Here is a 22,581-nt window from a genome sequence, read left to right as displayed (position 1 = left end):
TCTCTTAAAAAATAATCTATATTAAATTTGTAAAAACTCACTTTCATCAATAGTTGATTTATTTTCTGCATGACTTTCAATATCCTTAGAAAACCATTCATTAAATTCTTCATGAGAATCAAATAATGTTGGCATAATAAAATGTAATAGAGCCCATAGCTATAGATTATAAAAAACAATAAAATAAATTACAAATTAAAGGATTTTATTGTAATGAAAAAATAAAACATACCTCAGCCATACTATTTTGAATTGGTGTTCCTGATAGAAGTAATCTATTTCTACAATTAAATCCTAATAATATCTTCCACCGTACACTAAAAATTACACAAAAGAAAAGCTTTTAGCCATTTTAATATTCTAAAAACTGATGATGGGTTTATTCAACTCATTTATTTATTATAAATGAGCTTGAATGATTATTCAAATCTATAAAATTCCTTCTTTTAGTTAAATTCATGATAATTCTTGGATTTTAATACTAAAATGATGTAATCTCTTTATATTTTTCACATTAAGCATAAAAATATGAAAGTCCTCAAATCATTTTTAAAATTCCATTATTAACAGAATATTTAAATTAATAATTTTATAAATTAAAGTGAAACAACAGTCAAGGTTTTTTTAATTTTAAATAAGAATGCTTAAAAATTAAAAATGTTTTCAATTATTCACCATAGAAACAGATCAAACCACAACCTAAATAACTCATTCAATTAGCCATTGATTTTTACAGTATATTTCTATCTCTGTTTGCCAACAAAATAAAAAATTTTTTGGACCAAAATTTTTAATTCGAGATTAAAAAACTCCTGTAACTTTTTAAGTAATTTTTTCATTTTTAAATGTTAAAATGTACCAAAAAAAGAATGAGTGAATCATTTGGATAAACCCATCACTACTAGAAATACAAAATACATATTAGTTCTCATGCAAAATTATTAATATGTGAAAAGAGTATAGTGTATTTATTATCAATATTTTTAATATTCTAATTAAACTGAATTTATTTTCAATTAATCAATATCTCTATGAATTAAAAACTAGTGTTTACAAAACTATGTGAAAATAAATACAGTCGAGTCCGCATTAAGTCAACACTGCAAGGGGAAGTGGAAATGTGTCAAGTTATACGATATGATGACTAAAACAAAGTTGAAAAAAACCACAAAACTACAATTAGGAAAATACAGTAGTGCTTTATACAGTACATGCAATGTACTGTATTCCCTGTCCATCCATCAGTGGCACTAAAGTTGGTTTCTACTCCAAGTATCTCAGCCATTTCCATTGCTTTTTGTTTTGGTATTGGTGTGAAACAGGAAGATTTGATGAATGAATTTGCTTTAGCCAACGTACCAGAGTTTCTTTGACCTCTTTGTACAGCGACTTTCTCTGGCGTTTTCAAGACAGCTGTGATGAAGACCCAAGAAAAAGTTTCTTAATTTCTGCTTTTTTCTTCAGAATTCCCACCAATGTTGTTCTTGGAACGTTTTCTTGTTATGCAAATTCGGCTTGCAAAGTTTTATTACATTCAAATTCAGATACAAGTTTGTATTTTTCCTTCAGTGTAAGTGTTGTTAGGTTTCGGATACTCATTTCTAACAGAAATGTGAAACATTTGCTGCAAATACTGCACGAATGAAAGGTGAGAAAATGCAGAATCAGCTTCTGCTGTGATGTTAAGCTGTATGGTGTGAACTCATATTTTTCAGGAGAGGAGTCAACTTATCAGATGTCTAAACAAGTATGGGACAAAAAAATATGTCAATTTATCTAGTAGTGACGAGTTAAACAGTGTCGAGTAAACCAGAGTTTTTTAAACATTAATGCCTATGTAATTCAGCCAGGACCACAGAAAACTGACTACTTAATTGATGGTGTCTAGTTATATCTATGACGACTTATGCAGACTCGACTGTAGTTTTTGCAAATATTAAAATTATTCTATTGGGTTGTTTGAAAAGTAATTTTTTTACCACCAGAGGGATTAGTTGTATTTTTACTTGCCAATTTCATTCTAAATTGATTGTCATTATATATTTTGACAGCTGACATTTCAAGGCTTATTTGTAAAAATTTTGTTTGATTCTTTGCAATTGTTTTTTTTTGGTGTCCCATCAAAATAATGCCATCCAATTCCAATTCCATCATATGGAAAATCAAAAGCAGCATTTTTGGCATATTTTGCTTTTTTATTATCAAAAAGATAAGAATGCTGTTTCCAGCAAGAAAAAAATTGTGTGACATGTATGGAGAAGACATGTTGACAGAACGACAATGCTAAAACTAGTTCACAAAATTTTGCTCTGGCAATTTTGATATTGAAGATGCACCATGTTCTGGAAGGCCAGTTGAAGCTGATGAAGACAAAATAAAGGTATTGATTGAAGCAAACCACCAAATAACAACATGAGAAATCACTTGAAACAACTTCGTTTCATTTCAAAGCTTGCTATATGGGTTCCACATGTTCTTAAAGAAAGAGATTTGCTCTGTTGCATTGACATCTGTGATTTGCTTCTCAAACGTCAAGATAATGATTCATTTTTGAAGCAAATCATAACTGGTGACAAAAAATGGATTGTTTATAACAGTGTTGAACACAAGCAATCATGGAGTAGAAGAGATAAGCCAGCTCAAAGCCCTTTGAAAGCTGATATTCATAAATAAATAAAAAAACATGTTCTCTGTTTAGTAGGATTTTAAGGAAATTGTTTTTTTTAGCTTCTACAATTCTACAATTGATTCAAAAGTGTACTGCCGTCAATGGGACAAATTGAGTGATACCATCAGACAGAAAAGGCCAGAATTGATCAACAGAAAAAATGTAGTGTTTCACCATGATAATGCCAGTTTTCACACAAGTTTGGTAACTTGTCAGAAACTGTTACAGCTTGGATGGGATGTGCTACCACACCTATCATACTTGCCAGATTTGGCACTCTCAGATTATTACTTGTTCCGGTCTTTACAAAATTTTTTAAACAGTAAAACATTTAGTTAAAATGAGGATGTCAAAAATCACTTGGATCAATTTTTTGTAAGCGAAGATCAGAACTTTTATGAGTGTGGAATCATGCTACTACCAGAAAGATGGCAAAGCATATTAAATCAAAATAGTCAATATATAATTCAATAAAATATATATTATAAGAAAATTAGTTTTTTCTTATGAAAAAAACAAAATTACTTTCCAAATAACCCAATAATCAGTTGTTGAATAACCCAATAATCCTCCAACAATTGATTCTTGTGTCAAAGTGCAATTTAAGTAAATGATTTTTTAAAAATATCTTAATGTGTTATATAACCAGAAACTTTCTATTTATTTTTTTAAGAAAAATTATTTTATTTTCAATTCATTTTTGACTGTTAATATTCTGTATTTGGAAATTTACATAAAATAAGAAAATTAGTTTTAAAAATTTTCAGTTAGTTAATTATTGATTGTATGGGGTTAATGAAATTATTTGAAAAAGCAATGCAAAAAATATTATTATTTGACATAAGTTTTAACAATGAATATACAGTTGACTCCGTATAAGTCGACACCCCAAGGGGAAGTGGAAATGTGTCGAGTTATCCGATGTGACAACTAAAGTAAAGTTGGAAAAAAAACCCACAAAACTACAATTAATAAAATACAGTAGTGCGTTAAACAGTAGTATAGGCTTACAATACATTGTGTCCTCCATTTACAATTACTCTAGATGAAAAACTGAAAAATTTGTTTAGTGTTGTTTGTTTTGAGCACTTAACTGTCTCAACTTTCTTTTTCAATGATCACGAACGCCTTGAAGACATCATCATCTTCACAATTGTCAATTTTTGGCAAGTAACGTCTAAGGATTCTTAATGCCTCTAGCGTGAGAAAATGCAAAATTGGATTCTGGTGTGACATTGATGTAGATTGTATATTTTCTTTTTGTTTATCTGTTATTATTTATATACATAAAATGTTAAGGCATTTTTATTAATATGTATATATATATTAATAATATTAATATATTATTAAATATATTAATAAATAAATTGACTCACCCTCCTGAAAAAAAATGAGTTCGCACCACACGTGCAGAGTGAATTCATTTTTTCAGGAGGGGTGGCGACTTATCGGAATGTGGGACAGCAAAAGTATGTCGACTTATCCAGTGGTGACGAATTAAACCAGAGTTTTTTAACATTAATGCCTATGTAAGTCGGCTCGGACCACAGAAAAGTGACTACTTAACCGATGGTGTCGAGTTATCCGGGTGTCGACTGTATTTCTATTATTGAATTATAGTAAAAATAGCATTTAAGAAAACTTATAACTATAAAATTTCAAAATTAAAACTAAAGTTTTACTTTACTAAATACATTTCTATTAATATAAATTATAAAATTATTGTATATCTTAAAAATGAAAATAGCAATTATCAAAGTGTATTCTCAAATTAACATATTTAGTTTTTCTAATAAAAATTATTTCTATCAGGTTTTAAAGGTAAAATTCAGACATTTCAATTTTTTCTATTAATGACTGGAAAAAATATTCTAGAACATTTGATGTGGGTATAAGTAGAGTAACTAAAAGGCATTTCATCAGATACTTCATTAGAAACACAGTAGACACATCAGCAATGTCTGACAATATGAAATTTTTGAAATTAGCAGTTATGCAAACAAGAGATAACCGGGATGTGTACCCAATGGCACTCCATACTCCCAGCATGTATAGTACCTTTCATGCAAACTTAGCATCTGTTGTGTGCCACATTCATGATGAAGCAATTTTAATGGCCAGCAGTGTACTTTTCTGTAAGCTACAAATGTCTATTTTTTTTAGTTTTCCATCAAGCATTCTTTGTTGATGGAAAATCCACATTCTAAATGAGCATTATCAGGAGCATAATTAAAATCATCTCCACAAATGTTTCAAATTCTTTCACGTCATCACACTGATGTGGCAGACTAAACCAGAAAGAATCAAACTGGTCATGCTGTCTGGAGTAGAGTTAATCATATCACTAATTCATGGGGCTGGCAAAATATCTATGTATTACTTAGCAATTTTATCAGCTGTAGAACCATTTATCCGTGATCAACTACAAGAGTTTCTAATGTAATATCTAGTAGTTTTTGTGCTTTCTATTCCTTGCATAAGCTGGATTTAGGAATGACAGCCTCTTGATCAATTGTATTTCAGTAGCAACTTCTCCATCAATTTGGGGTTACAACTTGTGGGGTTTGTAAGCACTTTGTACAGTCTTTTTGAAATTCTATTATATCTTTGATAGTTACTCTCTTCTTTCAAACTTTTCTAATTGCATCTTTGGTAGCACCTCCAAGGTTTAATGTATGTACTGTGCAGAGATTCTCTTCTTTGATGAGATCCAATCAGTAATCCTCACAGAATGTTTTTATTTACTACTTGCAATTTACAATTCCAGGGTCAGAACAGACTTTTATTAAGGAAATAGTTAAAAAAAAGTGACAAGTGTCAAGAAATTAATGACCAAGAAGTTACCATTAATTTCATATTACTATTAAAAGAAATGGAGGCAGACATTCACCAAAGAACATCTCACATCTCTGCATTAAATGAAGTTTATTAGTCCAGATATTACATATTAATTATATGAACATATTATTGATCAAACTACTGTTTTCATAAAAAAAATAATTACTTGTTGTTATGAAATCTATCTTCATTGTCTAGTAACTGTAAATTAAAAATGTATAGCATGTAAAACTTGTTAATTTAAATAGATTTCACTATTAAAATCAACAAAAGTTTGATAGATGAGTGACATTCAAATGAGGTAAAGATAACTAACCATAGTGAAATCTGTTCAAATTACAGTTAATAGGTTTAACATGCTATAATAATGGAAACAATAGTAATGTCACTTAACATGTTTTGCTTCCAAGCTCCTCATCTATAGTTCAAATCTAATGTGTGAGTCCGCGAGCCCAAGCGCAACCCTGAGAGCTAGAATGAGCTAATTTTGTGCTAATTTACGAGTTTTTTACGAATTAACTAAATGCCTTAAAGCGAGCGTGAGAAAAAATAATCGCAACAGGAAGGATCGAATGATGTTCTCTATAAACAAACAGAGGGAAATTATAACAAGGTGTCAAAAGGAAACATCCGATTGTGAAAGAGGGACAGCTGCAATTAAACGTCATCACAGTCATCGGAAAAGACTTGTGCTCGCACCTGGGAATTAACCTTCGACTCCGTCAACATGTGATTATTTTCCCAGGCCAATAGCATGAGTGGTGATGGCGAAGTTCCACACATTCATCCCATACAAAGTCAGAAGCAGGCATTTGTCCCATACACAGTCAGAAGAAAGGTAATGTCACATAGAAGAAATTAATTAGTGCCCAGGAATACAACGACAAGGTGCCACCTTCAGCAGATCTCCATAAACAAACACCTCCTGCCCATACAAGTCTTGGACACGAAGACTCGCCAACAACTCATCAGTCATCAACCTTGAATAACGAATATTGAGGTATAAGCAGATTATTGTAGCTCTCTCTGCGAGCAAAGCATCAGAAATAGGGCAATAGGCCAAGCACGTGTTTCACAAGCTAACTAGAACTGTTTGTCACTCCACTCAATAAGAGTATATGTAACAGTATTTAACCACATATAGATCTGTATATCCTAGATTTAGTTATAGAATAAACTTTTATTTTGTTATGTTAATACCTGTCAACCTGTCTTATTCGACAAATGGATACCTATCGGCTTACCCAACGCACTCCCCACTTGACAATTTGCCCTCCTATCAACTTTAGCCATCTGACGACAGGTTTCAACAACTCGTGCTGATTAAGTGGTTAATAGGGCACTTCCTTTTAGCCCCCGGCTTATCTCACAAATGCATACTTCATTTCTCAGCTTCTTCAAAAGTTGAAAAAGGCACACATTAAAACAGAATAAATACAGTAACTTCAACTTTCCAAAAAGGACTTTTAGTGACATTTTGCGAAGATAGTAACAAATAAAAAAGTGACTTTTAGTTGAAATAGTGATTAGTTCCAATCCCTGCAATCATTGCATTGCTGAAGTGTAGACAGATTCTACATACCATTTATTCAGTAAGTGTTTTGAAACCATGTTGTAATCAGACCTCTACAACCTCTTTAAAAAGAAAAAAAAAAGACTGACTGCTAGCTAGGTTGCCAACTGCTTTTCGGTAAATCCTGCACAACACTTACAATTTAAAAACCTAGATTTTTTTCACAAAACAATTTAAAGCCATATAATTACTAACATTGAAATATTAGTAATTATTATACTTAAATTTAATCAGTATGCATGATATGCATCATGCATATCATGACACAACGATGTGCACATTCAAATCACTTCTCTTGTTCCCCTTTCAATTATATGATGCATTATACACTGCAGAAATAATTTTTTTCCTTTTCCAGGTTTAATACCAAATTCCCTAAGATTTGTAAGACTTTTCCCTGATATTCCAGGTGTACCAGGTTTCCAGATCAATTGGACACCCTGTCATTGTTGAAAACATTTGTGAAATTCTTCGAAGATGGTCATCGGCACCTCTAAAAATTCTATTTAACATCTGTGACAGTGTCAAATCAGCAACCTTTGAGAACTTTCTTCAGTCTTGGGAATAAGAAGTCATCCAGTGGAGCTAATCCAAAGAATACAGTGTTTCATGTTTTGCCAAAAACTGTTGCACAAGTAATGCTGTGAGAACAGGTAAATTGTCATTGTGTAACACCCACTCTCTGCTTTTCCATTTTTCTAGTTGTTTTTCCCATGTGAATTCTCATAAATGCCTCAGAATAGAATATAGAATTTTTTGTGATTGTTTTCCCTGATAGTATTGTCTACCATGGGTATGCTCTATCACAGTCAAAGAAAACTAGGAGTATCATCTTTGTTTTGCTGTGCACCTGGCATGTCTTCTTTGGTCATGTTGACGAGAGACTTCTAAGAATTTGTTTTGTCTCTGAAATCATATTTATACACCCATGATTCATAACCTGTGATGAGTTGTTTTAAAGAACAATTCACAATCACATGAATGCTAAAACAAATCAGAGGCAATTGTCTAGCAGTCTTCACACTGCTCCTCTATTATTAGCAAGCATGGCACAAACTTTGCAGAGATGCAGATCATGTTCAAATCAAATCTTTAAAATGTGGTCATAGAAACTCACCAAAATTCTAACCTCTTCAGGAATCGTCAGCACAGTCAATTAATAATCATTTTGAAGAAGATTTCTGAACTTGTCAATCATTTCCTCATTCTATAACATAGATGGTTGTCCAGAATGTGGGTCATTTTTGACACATTCTCTTCCCTCTCAAGCAACGAAACCATTCAAAAAAATTGTGAACATCTCATGGCATCGTTTCTGTAAGCTATTTTCAATAATTCAAACATTTTCTTAAGAGTTTTACCAATTTTAAAGTAGAACTTGATGTATACACTTTGTTACATACTCTGATATCTCAAAATCTTTGCAAAGCCATATAATGTCAACTTTTAACATCTCTGCCAGCCAGCTAAATGCTAATCCAGTAAAACCTTGATTTAATGGACTAATATGGGCAAGGGATGTCCATTAAAGCTAAAAGTCCATTATTATATAATAAAGTAGATTTTCCAAAAGTGTGTGTGTCAAAAATTGCAAATTAGATTATCTGTTTTTACTTATGTAGCTACATTTATGTAATTAAAATTATGCAGGCATGTAAAGTTTAATTTCCCAGAAAAAATTTTCTACACGTATTATTGCTTATGTTCTCATTGTAGTTCTGAGATTATAATAAAGCAGTATATGATCTAAATCAAAATAAACAAACATTTTTTGGAAAATATACTTTAATTGCATTTAACTAGACAAATAAATAATGCTCTTAAAAAAAAAACAAAATTTAAATTTGACAAAAACACAAAACAATATCCTATTTATTGTCTTCAAATAATGATACAGTGGAATCCTGTTTATCCAGAATAAGAAAGACAGACATACAAAAAACCTATATATGTGAAAAAATCAAAGAACTAACTTGTAAGTAGTACATTCTTCCCTGAGTATAATGTTGCAGCTGTAGGAATACTGTTTTCCCTTGGCTCAATGCCAATTTTGAACACTTGCGACTTTATAACCAAAGATCTGATAACAAAAATAAATACAGTAAATCACAATTACTTCGGTTCAAATTAGTCCTTTGGATTATCTACAGAGCACTACACCTAATTACCAGTTGGCCTTGAAAAAGATCATAAAGAGAAGTTCTACCCCACACAAATGGTCAGGAAACTTATGTATATGTACTGTACCAGCTGATAGAACATAACAAACTGATACTGTATGTAGATATGTCTTTTGCTTTATACTGTTAATATTGTTGTAAAAGTATATATAATGAGCAATAAATATAATATAATGTACACCTAAACTGTGTTATTTATGTCATTAATGAATTTTCTGGCTTGAGCCCGGTCCCATTTTGGCCAGATAAATGGGGTTCCGCTATATCAAGAATTCCCATTGTGGCATAAAATTAAGAGCAGTGACTCTTGTATTTGAAAAAAAATTAAAATATAACAACCCGTTAATTTAATTACATATAAGAAGCATTTTAAAATTAACAGGGTGTTAATTTTGTCCATTTAAATGATGTTTACTTACATTACATGCCAACAAGTTGAGCTAGCTGGCATGCTATTGGTCTTTGTGCTACAGGACTAGTCCAGATATTTTTTAAACAAGCCACATATATAATTATAGATATCAAAAATAGAAATCATAACATTTAACTTAATTTTGTCTTTACATTACAAATTATAATTCTCAAATAATAGTTCATCTTTACATACGCATCTAAAAGCATTAAAGTATGCAAAAACATCATTAGATAAAATACTGTAGCTTGCAACACATTACACAGTTTATTTATTGTAGTAAAGAATATACTATACAAACTTTATTTACTTATTATTATTATTTTTTAATTATGGTATACTTTACAAATTCCAACACTGATTATACACATGTAATTTAAATTTCTTAGAAATAGTATGTATCATATTTTGTTAATTGTTATTTCACAAAACATACCTTGAAGTGCTTTTTATTGCTTGAGCCTCATCTAATACCATATACTGCCATTTAATCCGCTGAAAATACTTCACATCTTGAACAACAAGTTGATAACTTGTGATTAGAACATGAAAAGAAGCATTTGATGTATGAAGATCTTTCTGATTCCAAAACTTTCTCAAAATTTTACGATCACAGGTATTGCCCCAATAGGGAAGAACCTATAAAAAATCATTAATTAATTAGTGAACATTTATATTGTAAATCTATTAACACCTTCTTTCCTACTTTTTTTTAATTTTATAATTAATTATGTTTAATTACATTAAAAATAATAATAATGAAAAAAAAACGAAAGAAATGTGTTAATTTTGAAGAAAAAGCTTCAAAGTACAATTTCCTTTTTCTCGCCTTAGCGCGAAACTTGACACTGAATGAGTCATTGTTTACACAGCTGGATGACCTTGAGAACAGCTGGTGTCGTGTTTCGCGGGACATTCTCATGAAACTCTGGGGAGGAGAAGGGTAAAAAGTAGGGTGAATACTAGATGGCGGGATATTTCAAAATTTTTTTTAAATTACGATTTTAATTGAAATTTCCGACCCCCCGACTTAATTAAACGTAATTATAAAAAAATCTATTAATTAAAAAAATTAAAAAACTATTGGATGTTGTTTTTTACATCAGAAAATAGCTTTAAATAACTTTACCGAAGTAAAATCGGCGCGCTAGAACTTTAGAAGGATGAATAAAGTTCCATAAAAAAATCCCATAAAAAAACAATTAAGCGTTAATCGCACATCATTAAGGGTTAATTAAAATCGCAATAAAATTTTTTCGCGCGGGTAAAAATTTTTCAAAAAATTTGGGGACTGAAAAAACATCCGAAAGATCAAAAAAAAATTTTTTTCCCCGAGGGTCTAAAAACCCGTTTTCTGTGTAACGCTATGTAAAGCGATCGAACTGAGTTCGATTGAGGGTACAAAGTTAATGAGTCAGATAGTAGTAGTTATTTAATATCTATTAGACAATACAACATTTTGCTATATTTCAATTACTTTGCATTTGAAACAGTTTTGAGAACTGAATCTATTATAGTCTTACAAATGATCAAAAATAATATCTAATATATACAGATTAATACAGGAATTTTAAACTATAACAGATTTTAAAAAGTAAGTAAGTGTGTGAATGTAAGCAATTAAATATTAAAATTTTTAGATCAATAGAGTAACATAAAGTATATATATTCAAACATTTATTGTTTAGTATTAAAATAAAATTCAAATTAACAAACTATCAACACTCCCAATCTGTTAGAAGTTCTCTCTTAATTTAAAACAGAATTTTCAATAATACATATGTATTATTACTTAAAGTTATAGAATATCCAGAACAATTGCTTCAATAAAACAAATATAGACATACAAATTTATTTATTTTTTTACTTTTACTTTTAATTTATTTACTTTTAAAACATAAGAAAAATTTTTGTCAATACTGTAAATAGTAATATTTACCTTAAACTTAGGAACAAATTTTGTGAATTCTTGTTGCCAATTGTGTAAAGTAGAAGCAGGTGCAATGATAAGAAATGGTCCCCAAATCCCTTGTGTCTGAAAGTAAATAAATTTACAGAAATTGAAATAAAAAATGAGAACCTAATAATCTCTACTGAATCAAATAATTTTACCTCAACTAACGTTGCAAGAAAAGCAATTGTTTGAACTGTTTTTCCTAATCCCATTTCATCAGCAAGTATGCCATTAATTCCTTTATCATAAAGATTATTTAACCAATTCATTCCCTAAAAGAAATGTTAGAAAAATTTTACAATTCAAAAAAATTTCAGATTATTTTACTTACTTACTTACTTACTTTTAATTGATATGTTTTTAATTTTCCAACAAACATTTGTGGTTGAGGCAAATCTTCATCTGTGCTCACACTTGGATTAGTAAGTCGAAAATTTTCATTGACTAAAAATTGAAAAATATGAATATATTAATATTAATATGAACATACTATATAAGTTTAATACTTCTCACTAAAAAAAGTATATATCAAACACAAAATAAAGAATTTAAAAAAAATTATTTCTAGGTTAATTTTACATGAAAATTACAGTAACTTAAAAATTTACATATTACAACTAAAGTTTAAAAAGGTCTTCATCAATATTCAACTAATGTTAGAATTAGTCATTGATAATTATTAATGTTTAAATCATTTCCAAAAAGTTAGTAAATTTTAAATTACCATATTTAAAAAAAATAAGATAAAATAACAACAGATCAGGCCCCTTGATCTATTATTATTTTTTATCTTCCTCAAACAAATAACCATTTAAAATTAGTTTATCATGTGCAGGTAGAGAATAAATACAAAATATTTGCTCCATGCAAATATTTTATATTTGTCAAGTTTTTCACTCTAGGACCTACAATGAAAAACTAAACTATTAATGTTCTAGGGTCTAGGTCATTAATACTTTGTTTACTTATCTGCATGCAGTAGTGAATTTAGAAGATAATACATATATAAACATATGACAGCTAATTCAATAAACATCTATACAGATAAAAACACATTATGTTTACTTTATGATTTTGATCTATTCCCAATCACAAAGGTTCTCTTTGAAATGTTTAAGTATGCCTAAATAAAATATAGACTTGTGTAATAGTGATGATGATATTATTATACCAGACATCAAATTGGTGTGTGGTGACAAGTGCAAAATAACAAAATTTATAACTCAATTTGAGTTTAATTTCAGAGAACTACTGGATTTTAACAATAATTTTTCTCAAACAGTCAAAAGAAAATGCACTTATTCATTTATTAAATAAGTAAATGAATAGAAAACAAAAAAAATTGTAGCAACTGTAAAACATCAATGTGTCAATGCTTGTCAAATTTTCTTGCAGTCCTCTCATGTTAAACAATACAGAATATCAGATAAGTTTAAATTTCAATGTTCTGCTCACTTTTCATGTAATTAGCTTTATACTTTACAATTTAATTTTCTAACTTTTATAATTAATAAATATTAATGAAAACGTAATATTTCTCAACATAGTTAAAACAATATACAGCTTTCTAAAACACTTTATTTCCCTTTCTAAAACACTTTATTTCACTTTATAAATTACTAAGATTACATCAGTAATTTATCTTTCAGTTGTTTCTTCACTAAGTGCCACAGTCACAAGAAAAACATGTTATTACAGGTTAAAATAGCAAAATATTTTATTATACAAATTTGAAAGAAGAAAAAGATATATCAAATCCAAAAATCCAATAAAAAGAAACTAATATGTAAAAAATATATAAAGTATTTGTGAGTTACCATAAAAAATTTTTGTTCTCACTTGTATACTTCTGTAAGTTTACACATAGAATAAGCAAACCACTAACCATAGTGTATACATGGAATATATTCCCATGAAAAAATCCCTGGACTTGATAAATATTTACCAACATAAAATGAGTCATAAAAGCAATGCTTTGTTGGAAGGAATCAACCTGTTCACACTATGATTGCACAAAGTCTAATTGAAAACAGTTTCAATTCAGTTTGTTGAAAAAACAGGAATGCAATGAAAGTTCCTGTTTTGAACTCCAAGAGACTTTCATTCTCTTTGTTAAGGAGACAAAACATTACATCATAATGAAAACCAGAAGACAGGCAAGAAGAATGGACAAAGTTGCTTACCATGAAGAAAAATAGACTGTGAAAAGTTGAAAATTCCCTTATTCCAAATTGTTCCATTGTACTTTTTGTGTTAATACCTTTTTATCAAGGTACAATAGAACTGAATAATAAAAATAAGGAAAATTTGCACACAAGCTATCATTTAGGACTATACTCTTAATGAAATGCAAAAACTGAAAGAATCTCACACATTTAAAAAGAGATTGATTATTATAAACATTAAAAGATTCCTTCCAAAAGTAAAGTATTTATGACTGCTATAATGAAGCTTTTAGAGATAATATGTATTTACTGGAGGAAAAAATATTTGCAAATCTTAAAAGTATAATCAGAAGTTGTGTTGGTGATCAGTACAGATTTTGATATAGACATTATTTTTCAGATTTTTTTGCTTTAAATTACAATATTGATAAAACTATTTAAAAGTTTCATATACTCACATTCATGACGGTTACTATATTGCTTCTTATTTCTTAATGAATTTATTTCATTATCAAAAGCTTTTGTCTGAAAAAGAAAATTTTGCTTTTAAATATATTTAATCTTTTTTGACCTAGTTTTTAACAAATTTTGATTTTTTTTTCTAAGTGGAGACTTTTATATTATGAAATTCCTTATCTTGCATAAAATTCTCAGTGTATATACACCATTTTGGTTATTTTTAATAAAAACATTTTTTCATAATAATTAATTTTTTGGATAATTTCTGATTTAAGTATTTTTAAAATGAAGAATTTCCAAAATATTTTGAGAATCCTCCAGCTCTGGATGCTGGTCCTAATGATCAGATGGTTGTTGTCTGAGTCTAGACATAATCATGCACAGAACACCTTCTAAGGGAACTCTAGCTGTCTTCCATATCTTGGTCGAGACACCTCGAAAAATTGTCCGGGAGTCTTTGTTCCTTTGCTTTTAAAGGGATTGTCAGGTCCAATCCAGAGCAGGGGGTCCGCCTCAGACAGGATCCCAGTGTGATACATTTTGCTACACTGATCCCATCCAGAAAAATCAAACTGTCCGAGCAAAAGACAAGATTGCTTTGTTTCCACCAACCATTAGACCTATGCAACATTGTATGTAGTGTTGATATATTTCAGAATATCCCTAAAATATATCAAAAATTGCTAATTTTTTTTTTTGTTACTGTCCCAATTTAGCATTTAAATGATGTATTAGTTTATTAGTTTGGTTTTCGTTCTTTGAGATTTGGCCCAATAAAACAGCTTCCCCAATTACGTGGAATCGATTGTATTAATTTAATAGCTGACCATGCTTTAAAAATACTTACATGTGCTTGGTGTTCTCTATATGCATTTTCAGCATTTTTTAAAGCCAAATTTTTCATTTCATTACTGTCTAAAATAAAAATAACAACATAAATTGTAATATTATAAAAATGTAAAAATCAGATTATATACATGGCAAAGCAATTAAATTTTTTTTAAAATTTCAAAACAAGACATATACTTTTGTTTTCCTCAAAAAATAAATAAATAAATAAAATTTTACATTATCATCAAATACAGAAAAAAAATATGTTTAAATTTGGAGTCAATCTATTAATATAAAGAAAATTAAAATGGGTTATTTTATTTTTGTTGTATATGTTCTTTGTATAGTAAGAAGAAATGATAAATTTTCATTATTTTATATTATTGTATCTAGAAGACAGTTCATACTTTGAAAATTATAACATAAAATCAAAAATACTAAAATCAAATCTACATGCTAAATCCTGTTTGGAAAATTTAATGACATTTTCTATAATTTATGTAGTTGAAAAAATCCATTTCAAGTATTTTATTTTCATTTGTTATATATATTGTAGATATTTATTTTGTTAAAAAATGTTACATATTCTTTAATTCAATTAATTCTATTTATTAATAAACATGTTATATTTCATACATTATCAGAGCATGGAAGATAAAGTCTTGAATAAAAAATACAAAAAAAAAGTTCTAATTCTAAAAATTAATAAAAATTGTAGTATTAAAACCTTTTTTACTAAATTAATGGTAATGATAGCTAATAATATTTCTAATTTGAAAAGCTGTTTTTAAATCATTTCAATTCAATTTAATCAACTTACAGCTGTGGTTGTTTTCATAATACAGAAGAACTCTTAAAAAGTTCCTGCATTTTCAGTTTACCATGTAAGAAGTTTAATTATAAAAATAATAATTTTCCCCATATAAAATGTTCCCATTTAAGAAAATTTCTCATTCGAGTAGATGGAAATCCTTATCCATGACCAGAATATGAATTCACTTAAGTTTTTCAATTGCATTTTATCAAAAATTTTACATATTTAAATGCATATGAAAAGAAAAACAAATTACATTAGGAAATGCAAAAAATTTTGTCATTGCATGCATGATGTTGGACTACTTGAATTTATAATTTTCTTACACAGTTATCTGATGGCAATGCTTGCAACAAACAGCAGGTTCTAACACATTTCAATATACAGATGATACTGTAAGTTTTCAATGCATATTAGTATGGTATTTGTAGATCTGTGATTTTGCTTGTGAGAATCATAGAACATTTTTTATATAAGAAAACAGATTAAGGAAGCTACATTAGACAAATATCTAAATAAATATATACTGTGTAAGCTTAATTTACTGTAATGTAGTGGAACAATGTTAAATAAATACAAATTATTGAAAGAAAAGCTATACAGGCAGCCCTTGACTTTTGTACTTAATTGGTTCCTGAAAGTGTGTGCAAATGTCAAATGTTTGAAAGTAGAGGGGTGTAAAAAAAATATGCACCAAAAACTGTGTTTTAAAGTATTTATTTATTAATATGTATACATAATGAAGTTAATGATGTGTGTTTAAGTGCTTTTGGGTGTTTTCTTTATAAACTTGTCAAGATTTAGTTGAATACCACCCTTTTTTTTTTTTCTTTTTTTGATAAAGATTTCTATAACATGCTATGTCTTTCTCAATTGCCTTACGTACTTGAGATATACGTTCTCCACATGGACTGTGATCACATTCTTCCATTATAGTCAAAAATTTGTCAAGATGCACAAAGGCTTCATTCATATTTTTCATTGTCAAAGAGTTGACATTTTTATCGGCTTCTTCTTCCTCACTTTCATTGTGTATTTCATTGTTGCTCAATTAAGTATTCATTTGACAGAGGTACTGAGTGAGATTCAATCAACTCATTATCATCATTGTCGATGTCCAAGTTTAGTTCATTCATTAGGCTAACTATTTCATCTGTGATAGTTTCTGGTGTTTCTTCAAAATTTATAAAATCACTCATCATTTATGGGGCATAATTGTTTCCAGGAACCTTTCATTGTCGACTCTTTTATTTCAGCCCAAGAGTCTCCAATATTGTTCATTGCATTCTATATATTATTGTTCTTCCAAAAATCTGTTAATGTTGGCCCATCTTCCCTGTCAGTTGCCTTGATGGCCTTAGTCATTATTGTCCTCATATAATATCATTTAAACGTAGCTATCACTGTTTGGTCCATGGGCTGTATGAGGCAGGTAGTACTGGGAGGAAAAAATACAACATTGATTTCCTGGTATAAATTCTGCAGAGATTTTGGGTGTCCTGGAGCATTGTCTAAGATTAATAATGCTTTAAATTGTAAATTATTATTTTTACAATATTGCTTAACTGTCGGCACAAAATGAAAATTGAACCAATCTTTAAAGATTAATGCAGTAAGTAAGTAACCCAAGCATTTTTATTTGATTTCCAAATGACTGGAAGCAATTCTTTATCTTTCCCTTTCAATGCTCTGGGATTTTCTGCTTGGTAAACTAACAATGGCTTCAATTTTAAATCACCAGCTAAGTTTCCACCAAGAAGCAATGTCAATTGGTTTTTGGAAGGTTTATGTCTAGGAGCAACCTGATTCTTCTTCGATAAAAATGTACAATTAGGCATTTTTTCCAAAATACACCAAACCCATCTCATCTACATTGAATATTTGGCTAAGATAATATTCTCCATCTACAATAATTTTGGACAATCAGGAAATAAATTCTTTCACAGCATCTTTATCTGCATCAGCCGATTCTCCAGTTAATTTAATATTAAGTAAAGAATATCTCATTTTAAATTTGTCAAACTAGCCATTACTTGCTTGAAACACCATGTTAGAATCTTCATTTAACAAAGTCTTCCAATCTTCATGCAAACTAAGAGCCTTAGCTTGAATAATCGATAAACTCAGAGGGACATTATTTTGATGTTGATCATCAATCCATGATGACACAGATATTTCCATTTCATCCATCACTAAGCCGTGTCTTTTGGAAATAATCTTTGAAGATATATTTCCATAATTTTGAACGTATTCCTTAATTTTACTCTTATTTTTCAAAATTGAACATATCATAGATCTGTTTACATTGTAGAAACGTTCGATTGAAGCAAAACATTCACCATTTTCAGAATGTTTAATTATTTCCATCTTTGTCTCCATCTTATGAAGTTTATGAGTCCTTAATTTCTTTTTGTTCACATCATCACTGCAGTTTCTCCATTTCTCACTCATGTTTATCAATTTATAAGGATAAAATATTTAAACATAAAAAAATAAATTGAAAAACACACATTGACGCACACCCTAATGCAAGACTGAAACTGTTTTGACCTCTTGCTTGGAACAATTCCAAGAAGTCCACTATTATAGGAAGTAATGTGTGTTCAAGAATGTAGAGCGAGCTACCGCACTTTGTAGTGTATGAGCGTTCTGCATGGAAGCAAATTTTTTCATTATCAACAAAAATATTTAAAAAGTCGAATTTTTAAAAATGTGTGAAATAGTGAATTGTGCAAAAGTAGAATGTGTAAAAGTCAAGGGTCGCCTGTATTATTTTCATTTCTTAAGATTTTTAAATTGGTCTGTTGAAAAACTTCTTAACCAAATTCTACTGTAGTTGATACATTTTCAAAAAAAATAAGAAATAGTAGCAAGTTTAATAATAAAAGCATTTGTATTTTAAAAATATTATTTATGAAAATAAATTAAGATAAAGTTGTTTATTAATACCAAACAGTTAAAATTAAACTGAAAATTTAACTTTTAATTAAATGAATTAATAACTTACCATACTGATCATCATCTACTTCAAGAACACATTTTCTTTGATCAACAATATCAGTTTTTACTTCATCCAATCTACTAAGAATGTTCTCTTTGGAGAAATCTTGCAAACTACCCATTTTATGGCTCATGAAATGTGCATACAATTCTGTTTGAGTTATAAGAAAATTCAGCTTTCTTTGTTGTCTTTTAGCCTGTAACGACAAAAAATATATATATTTATTTTAAATCTATTATTATATTTGCTGAACTATTAAGTATTCTTGTGAAATTAAATATTTACATTTATAAATTTCTATAAATTCTATAAATGAAATTATTATTATTATTATTTGTATTTTATAATTCAAGTTACATTAATTCAATAGTAATGTATAAAAAAAAATACATCAAAACTACATAAGAATCACTTATCAATTCCACATATATAACTTAACATCATAATATTGAAAATTAAAAATATTAATAGTAATGTAATAACATTACTAATGCTATAACCACACCTGGAAATATCATTTTACTCTTAGAAAATGTAATAATGATCAATTATCTCTGATCACAAAGATAATCTACTTTTAGTCAAATTAATTATCTTTCCTCCAATGAACAGGAATTTATAATAGAATAGTTAAGATATTTAATGTTACATGTATAATTTTTGTAATTTATGTAATTGACTTCATGATATAGTATTTTTGTTGACATATTACTTTAACTTACCATCATTAATTTTACTATATATTTTGACTTTAACTAACCAAAAAGTTTTTTAAACTGCATCTATCTAATACAGTAGAGCATCGATTATCCAAATCAATTGGAAACTGGGGTTGTTTGGAAAATTGATTTTTCGGATAACCGATTATGTACGAAAAAAATACATTATTAATGTAGTATATTAGTATTTCCCATGTAATTCACATATTAGTATATCCCAATAATAGTATATTAATATATCCCATGTTGAAATCTTTCTCTGTTGTGTGTCGCTTTGCATTGAATTTTCGTTGATGTTAAGCCTAACGAAAATTTTTATAATAATAATCGTGGCTATTGTATCATTAAAAATTATTTATTTTGTACAAACAAAATAAATATATTGAAAAATATAAAAACAAAAAAAATTATACTTTAGAAGTTAATCTAGTATCAAAAACGTTCGATTCAGCACAACACAGTCAGGCTGGAATGCTTTCAGTTAACTGATGTTTCAATTGATCAGTGTTCGGATAATCAATGCTCTATTGTAGTTAGATAAATATAATTAATAGCAGAAAGAATAATATGATATCATTGTGTTTGTTTGTTTGTTTGTTTTAATATTTTTAAACCAATAACCATAGTTCATTATATTAAGTTTGACCATTATAATAAAACATTACTGTTTTTATTGTGCAGTTAATGTTTTACTTTTCAAAACACAACAAAATTTATAAATTTTTTATATTATACTTAACATGTTTACCATTAATATATTCACAAAAACTCATGAAGACATAAGAATACAACTATTAAATATATGGAAAAATAATTTTTATTTATTAGTTGAACTTAACTGAAACATTAACTTATTTAAATATAGCTTATACATTCCCAAACAAATTCACTAATACTAGTCTATAAAAATAATCATAAATAACATTTTAAAAATAGAGTTTTTGTACAGTTTCACAGTAATAACCATGAAATCAAAAAGCACAAATACTCATATATGTAGAGGAAAAAATGTACAAATGGACTGAAATATTATTTTGAGTCATTAAATGTTAATGAGCAATTTAAATTTACCTCTCTTAATTCTATATCCATTCTTAATTGTTCTTGTGCTTCCTTTTCAGCTCGTTTTCTATGTTCTTTTTCTACTTTTTCATATCGTTTCCAATATAAAAGCATTTCTTTAGTCAATCTTCTTGCTCTACTTGGTGTATCCTTCATCACTTTTTGAGATAAGAGTGCTCCTTTTCTGCATTCTCTTTGGCATGCGTGAACAAGCTAATATATTTTTAAGTAAGATAAATGTACAAAAATAATTACAAATAGTAACTATAATTCTGATTTTATAACAGAAAAAATTAGAAAATCAGTTATATAAACTTATTTATTACTGTAAGTAATAAGTTTCTTTTTACCATTTTGCATTCATTTCTATCAATATGTTATATTCTTTTGATAAAAATTTTATATACTGCAAACACTTGAATAAATAAATCTGTTTCCCATCTACAGTTATAATTCATTATCTCATGTTTTTGAAAAAATAAACCAATTTCATCAAAAATTGAAAAACAAATAAAGTAAAAATATTTTACATATCAATTAAACTAAATATCTTAAAAATATATTATTTAAATAAATTAATCTATGTAAAATATTACTAAATATTTTGCCTGTAATTGCAGAAATAAAAAGTACAATAAATTTACTTACAGAAAAAGAAAGTTTACAAAGTAACTGAATAATAGTTAAGAAAAATACTATTTGTAATCAATAAAACAACATTTATAATATGTTAAACTGAATTTAAATTATTAAAATTTTTATTTATTTAAAGAATTTTAAAAATAAAATTTTTAATACTTAATTTAAACTGTAATACTTACCCTTTTTGCAGTAGTTAACATTTCTTTATGAGCAGCAACTTTTTGTTTTTGCGCCTAAAAGATATTAATTTTATGATGCAATATTCTTATTTTTTTAATATAAAAAATTAAATGAATTTGTAATTACCCTACAGACTTCTTTTTTTGCTAAAGCAACCCAGATACGTTTTCGTTTTGTTGCCATAATTACTTCTTGACCTGCAGCAGTCTTTTTCTTTGATGGTTTCTGTTGAATTATTTCCATAGAATCTGCACCATTTTTATATGATACCTTTTCTTCTTGCTTTATAGAACTTTGTTCAAAGTATTCCTAAAATAAAAATTAAAATGACTTAAACTGCAAAATTAAAAAACACATTTAATTGAAAATAAATAAATATTTTTAAATGCCCCTTTCAAATTATTCAAAAAATAAATCAATTTCCCCAAAATACAGTCAAACCTGTTTTTATGCGCTCTTTTTATGTGCGATTTTTTTAATGCGAATTTTTAATTTGTGAGGTTTTTTTTGTGCGATTTTTTATTTGTGCGGTATAGTTGGCGACTAGTCTCGTGCGATTCGTCATGTCTCACGTTGACTTATTATAGCTAAATAAACTTATTATAGCATAAATGAACTTATTACAGTAATATTATTGCATGAATATGCGAAAAATGAAATAATTTATTTTTTAAGTCAACAAAACACCACCTGGACAAAAATATGTAAAACAGACGATAGACCAGACGATGCAGTCAAGTGCTGACATCTGTTGTCAATAAATTCTATTTCGTACAGTTTTGAGTTATTTTCTATGTGAGAATTTTTTTATGCGGTCCCTGTTGACCGCGTAAAAAAAAATATTTTTTTAATTGTGTTGCGAAAACTATTTTTTACAGCCATTCGTGAAGTTTCGTGCGATTTTTTTTAATGCGGTCCCTATCCACCGCATAAAAACAGGTTTGACTGTAATTTAAAAATTTCAATATTCTAAAATCCGTGGGCAATTTGAGACAACATGCATGCTTGCTTGAATTTAAAAAAAAATATTGAATAACAGAGTTTACACTTAAAAATTGTGAAATTTTGTATGGAGGATTTCCC

At 28.4% G+C, this 22,581-nt stretch overlaps 1 protein-coding gene across 1 annotated transcript in view; it reads right to left on the bottom strand.

Annotated features, from left to right (window-relative positions):
• Ino80 (chromatin-remodeling ATPase INO80) overlaps nucleotides 1-22,581 on the bottom strand; it is a 116,205-nt gene that overhangs the window by 39,771 nt on the left and 53,853 nt on the right. The window contains exons 8-19 of the mRNA XM_067263841.1: nucleotides 21,625-21,807; nucleotides 21,498-21,551; nucleotides 20,686-20,889; nucleotides 18,902-19,091; nucleotides 15,097-15,164; nucleotides 14,249-14,315; nucleotides 11,969-12,069; nucleotides 11,784-11,897; nucleotides 11,611-11,706; nucleotides 10,108-10,310; nucleotides 233-317; nucleotides 42-159 (exon numbers count right to left, since the gene is read on the bottom strand). Of these exons, the coding sequence (XP_067119942.1) occupies nucleotides 42-159; nucleotides 233-317; nucleotides 10,108-10,310; nucleotides 11,611-11,706; nucleotides 11,784-11,897; nucleotides 11,969-12,069; nucleotides 14,249-14,315; nucleotides 15,097-15,164; nucleotides 18,902-19,091; nucleotides 20,686-20,889; nucleotides 21,498-21,551; nucleotides 21,625-21,807 (1,483 nt within the window). The remainder of the gene's footprint in view (nucleotides 1-41; nucleotides 160-232; nucleotides 318-10,107; nucleotides 10,311-11,610; nucleotides 11,707-11,783; nucleotides 11,898-11,968; nucleotides 12,070-14,248; nucleotides 14,316-15,096; nucleotides 15,165-18,901; nucleotides 19,092-20,685; nucleotides 20,890-21,497; nucleotides 21,552-21,624; nucleotides 21,808-22,581) is intronic.

This window comes from Centruroides vittatus, unplaced genomic scaffold (genome assembly GCF_030686945.1).
Source record: "Centruroides vittatus isolate TY-2023 unplaced genomic scaffold, ASM3068694v2 contig_18, whole genome shotgun sequence".
NCBI lineage: Eukaryota > Metazoa > Arthropoda > Arachnida > Scorpiones > Buthidae > Centruroides > Centruroides vittatus.
Note: the sequence above shows the minus strand (reverse complement) of the source record. Positions and strands in the feature narration are given on the sequence as shown.